Source organism: Panicum virgatum, chromosome 2N, assembly GCF_016808335.1.
Source record: "Panicum virgatum strain AP13 chromosome 2N, P.virgatum_v5, whole genome shotgun sequence".
Taxonomy (NCBI): Eukaryota; Viridiplantae; Streptophyta; class Magnoliopsida; order Poales; family Poaceae; genus Panicum; species Panicum virgatum.
Genome location: NC_053146.1, coordinates 19,367,573 through 19,372,062, shown reverse-complemented (window position 1 = coordinate 19,372,062; position 4,490 = coordinate 19,367,573). Strand labels below are relative to the sequence as shown.

Here is a 4,490-nt window from a genome sequence, read left to right as displayed (position 1 = left end):
AAGCTATTTGTACATCATTTGTACTTTAAATTTCCCGAAGCAATAAAGAGTACGCCTTACTTATTTATTTTTCGGGAACCTTCCGAACCCTCGGGGGCTCGGATGCGCACGAACACTGAGGTTAGCTCAGCTTTACCCTCGGCAAAGCCAAGCCTCCCTCGGGGGCTACTATGGGGGGAACCCCCCGAACGTCTCCAAAAAACGCCAATGTTTTTTTCGAAAAATTTCCGTAGCCAAGCTTCTCGTACACTTAGAAAGGTAGACGCAAGGCATAAACGACTATGGAATGGGATCGGCCGAGCCGCGAGACCGCCTACGCCTCCGGGATATGGCATCCCCACTCACCTCCCTACGCCTAAGTTGTTTATGAACTTAAACTTTCTCGCAGAAGCCTATCTAAGACGCACACGAGAGCACGGAATTAAAGTAAAGAAAACGAGGGCTCGAATGCACAAGGCCCCAAGCTGCCGCACTGTCAATACACATTAACTAGTTTTCTCGCATGGCTAAGACAAAGTACTGATTTATTTACACGGGCTCCACGGCCCGAGGCTTTCACAGGTTTCCTCCTCCTCCCTGCGGACCTTCAGCAGCATTGTCTTCGACATCAGGGACGAGGTCATCCCAATCTTCCTGGACAAGACGGCGGCGTAACCCTCGACGACAGCGTCGCCCTCTTCCATAGAATCCCTTGCTGCATCCCCCTCGACGCCAGGCGCAACGACGTACCCCGATGACACTTGCTCGAGGTCCATGTCGTAGTGCATCGAGGCCACGCTGAGGGTTCTTTGAACGCCGAGGCGGAAGGCACTCTAGATACGCTCGGCCACCCAACCGCCCAGCGATCGTAGGCGATTGGCCACCAAGCTACCGGATGAGGCTCCCTCCCCCTCGAGTTCCCGACACACGGCCACGGCGGTATGCTCCAGGTCTGCATGTTCAACTTGCGCCACTGTGAACGCGACCTGGGCGGCTTCCTTCACCGAGGTCTCGTCCGCCACCACCTTCCTCAGCTCTGAATGTGAAAACAAAGACAAGTTTCGGCAAGCTAAGAAGCAATTCTAGCAAAAACCTCAGATACTTTCCCTTAACGCATTCTTGCGCCTCCTCCAGCTGAGCCCGTGCGGCGTTCGCCTGCTGCTTGAGCACGGACAGGGAGGCCTCCCTCTCCTTGAGGGCAGTTTCTGTGTTGCGGATGGCCTCCTCCCTTGCCTCGAGGATGACGTCCTTCTCCGTGAGGGTGACGGTGAGCGTGGTGACGGCTGCCTTCTCGCGCTGAAGCTCAGCCTCCTTCGCCTCGAGCGCCTGGTCCTTCTGACGCAGCTCCGCAGCCTGCTCCTCGACCACCTGGGCCTTGTGCTCGGCCGCGGCTCTTTGCCTGTCGCACTCGCGGCGGGCTTGGGCCAGCTCCTCCTCCCACACGTGGTCCCGCTCCTCCAGCTCGTCCACCCGGGCGTTGACTTCGCTTATCTGCGTGAGCAGACGGGCGTTGTCTTCTGCGAGCACATATTCCCTAGTGTACCGACAGCCCAGCTCCTCGCTCTTGTCGAGCGACATTTGTTTCAGCCGCTGCAAAAAGTGGGACATGAGCGAGAAATCATGGAGCGTGAGGTGATAAAAATCGCAGGACATTTACTTACATTCTCAGTCTGGAGGTGCTACCCCTGGAGGACGTCTAGAGCGCGCGCTCAATGTCACCGCTGGCCCGATCAAAGCTCTCCTAGGCCTCGGTCTCCGTCCGTTCATTGCGGTCGAAGGCAGGGGGATCCCAGGCTTGACCGCCGCCCAAGTCCCTTCGCGCACGGACCTCCTGGGCAACCAAATGTTGGCGCCACCCTCGGACGTCCCCGCACTGAGGATGCCCTCGGAGGCCGAAACAAATTCGGCGATCCGGGCAACGGCTCTAGCCGCGGCCGCCGGGTCGATCTCCTCCGAGTCCCCAAACTCCTCGTCCGCCGGCGTTTCCTCCACCGGCGCCTCCACCGCGGGTGCCGTCTGCGCCGCTGCCGACGCTGCGGAACCCTCGACCCCTGCCCTCGTGGGCTCTGGGGCGAGGGTCTCTTCCTCCTCCTAGCCGGCGGGGTGCTCCGAAGCATCCCCTCCAGTCTCTCCTCCCCTCCTGCTCCCGGCTGGGCGGCATCACCGGGACCGCCTCGGCCGGCGTCATCCCCGGCTCCCGGCAGGGCGGCATCCTCTGCGTCGCCTCAGCCGGACCCGACTTCGGCTTTCGGCTGGGCGACGTCATCCGCGTCGCCTCGGTCCAACTTCGACATCCTGCCGGCCTCCTCCCCGGCGTTGCCCTGAGTGGTCATTACTTCGGCACTCTGGTCAGCGTCATCCCTGCCCTCCTGCGCTCGGGCCTGCTGGGCTAATTGGGCCCCCCCGGGCAACCACCTCCTGGAGCATCGTGCCAGCCGCCTCTGGCGTCTGGGACCCTCCGGTCGGGGGCTGCGGCGCTGAATGCGGCGTCGCGCTCGCCCTGATCTTTTTGGCCTTGGTCGGCACAAGGCGGACCGGATCCTTGGTGGTGGCCCTGCGGCTGGACCATGGGGGAGAGAACGCCGGAGTCACAAGATCTGGGAATCGAACAAGCAAGTACAAAAAATGGAATTAAGACCACTTACTCTAACAGGGAGCTCAGCTTGCGCTTGCCCGCGCCGCTCCTCTGGGCTCGCGGCACGCTGCCGCCTCCTGACGACCGGCCTGGGGGCGTCTCCCACGGGTCGGCCTGAAGCCTCGGGGCCGCCCGCCCAGGCGATTCCGCGCTCGCTGCGGATGCCCTGCCGCTTGCCGACATAGTGGACGCGGATGTCCGTCTGCCCATCACCGCCGCGGGCGCGGGCAACCTTTGCCCCGTCGTCGGCGCAGGTGAATCTCTGCCTACCGTCGGCGTGGGCGACCTCCTCCCCGTCGCCGCCATGGGAAAACTCTGATCCTCCTTCGCAGCGAGAGTCATCACAAGTGTCGCTGGCACGAGTCTCCTCTCGCCCAGCGTCATCATCGAGGCCTCGACGCCGGCTTCTCGCTGAGCCGGTGGGGGACTTGCGCCTGTCACCACCTCGAAGTCATCAGACTCCGAGAAATCCACCCCGCCGGTCGAGGAGTCTTCCTCCTCAGTGGACTCGGGAGTGGACGATGGCGGGACACCCTCCCTCCGCGCTCTGGCACACGCCTTATCGTGGTTTTCCTTCCTTTATCTCTTCCTGGCGGTAGTCTCCTTCGCCTTGTCCTTCCTCTTCACCACCTCTGCGTGCAGGCGATTTGCTTCATGAACCTCGAGAAGCGGGGGCTTCGAGATGTAGCCTTTGCGGCTTAGTCCCTGTAAGCATGACCAGAATCAAGAACAAGGGGAAGGAGAAGGATCAGCGCGAAATCGACAACAACCGAAAGCAGGACTCACCAGACCGATGTACCCCTCCTCGGGGTGCATCTTGATCTTCTAGAGATCCTCGGGGTCGGAGGGGAAGTGCGCCACTGTGATCCCCGCCCTCTTAACAGCGGCATCGAGGGGGAGCAGCTCGCTCGACATCCTCGAACCCTCGGCCGCAGCCTCGGGGGTCAGCTCGAAGATCGGCAACCTCCTCTCCATGAGGGGAATCACCCTCTGCCGGTGGAAATTCGCGATGACGGTGTTCGCCGTCAGTCCCTTCTTCGCTAAATACTGCAACGCATCGATGAAAACCTCGAGCCTGGCTTGGTGCTCGTGGACCACCCCCCACTTCCATGCGTCCAGTTTCTCCCGGAGCACCTTGTCGGTGAACGCGGGGAGCCGTCCGTCGTCGTTGCACAGGTAAAACCACTCTCGGGTCCACCCGGCGTTGTTCATCGTCATCTTGCAGGGGATGTACAGATTCCCCCTATGTTCACACACCTGGAGCGTGAGACAACCCGCGCACACGAATCTCCTCGGCTGGCCCAAGACGTGCTCGGTGTAAAGCTCATCGTGGAATAAATGCACCCATAAATCCCAGTGCGCCTCCACCCCCAAGTATCCCTCACATACGGCGACGAAAACCGCCGCCTGCGAGATAGAGTTGGGGGCGAAGTTGTGCAGCTCCACCCCGTAGTGGTCGCAGAGTGTGCGAACGAACCTGCCGGCGGGGACGCCGAATCCTTGCTCGTGAAGCCGCATGAGGCTCACGGTGTAGCCGCTCAGGGGCTTCGGCTCCCTCTCCTCCGGCCTCGGGACAATCCACACCAGCCGCGATGGCTCGGTGTTCGGCGGCAAGAGCCCTTCGTCGACCAGCGCCTCTAGGGCCGCGGTGGTGGCGGTTGACTTGACCCATGGTGCCGGCTCCTCGTACCGCACCATTACTTCAATCGATGGGAACGCGGGGGATGAGCTCGAATGAAGGCAAAGGTGTGCTCACTCCTCCTCTTCTTCTTCCTCTCGCTTCTTGGCTTAGATGCAGGGGAGGCGAGGAAAGCGGGGAGGCAAGAGCAAATGGCCAGGTGAACCGAATCATTCCCTCTCTCTCTCTCTCTCTCTC

At 61.2% G+C, this 4,490-nt stretch overlaps 1 protein-coding gene across 1 annotated transcript; it reads right to left on the bottom strand.

Moving 5' to 3' along the window:
- Positions 1-372: 372 nt before the first annotated feature.
- Positions 373-3,001, bottom strand: LOC120662470 (protein lsd90-like). Its single transcript, XM_039941612.1, has 6 exons — positions 2,625-3,001; positions 2,395-2,539; positions 1,093-1,569; positions 909-1,013; positions 585-812; positions 373-396 (listed from the first exon to the last, which is right to left on the bottom strand). The coding sequence occupies exons 1-6, from the start codon at positions 2,999-3,001 to the stop codon at positions 373-375; spliced, it is 1,356 nt and encodes a 451-aa protein (XP_039797546.1).
- Positions 3,002-4,490: the final 1,489 nt, after the last annotated feature.

Coding starts and splice junctions, on each gene's coding strand:
- LOC120662470 (XM_039941612.1), bottom strand. CDS start 3,001: ATGATGACGCTGGGCGAGAGGAGACTCGTGCCAGCGACACTTGTGATG. Junction 1,014..1,092: donor TGGAGGAGGCGCAAGAATGC/GTTAAGGGAAAG, acceptor TCACATTCAGAG/CTGAGGAAGGTGGTGGCGGA. Junction 397..584: donor CGAAGACAATGCTGCTGAAG/GTCCGCAGGGAG, acceptor TGTGCGTCTTAG/ATAGGCTTCTGCGAGAAAGT.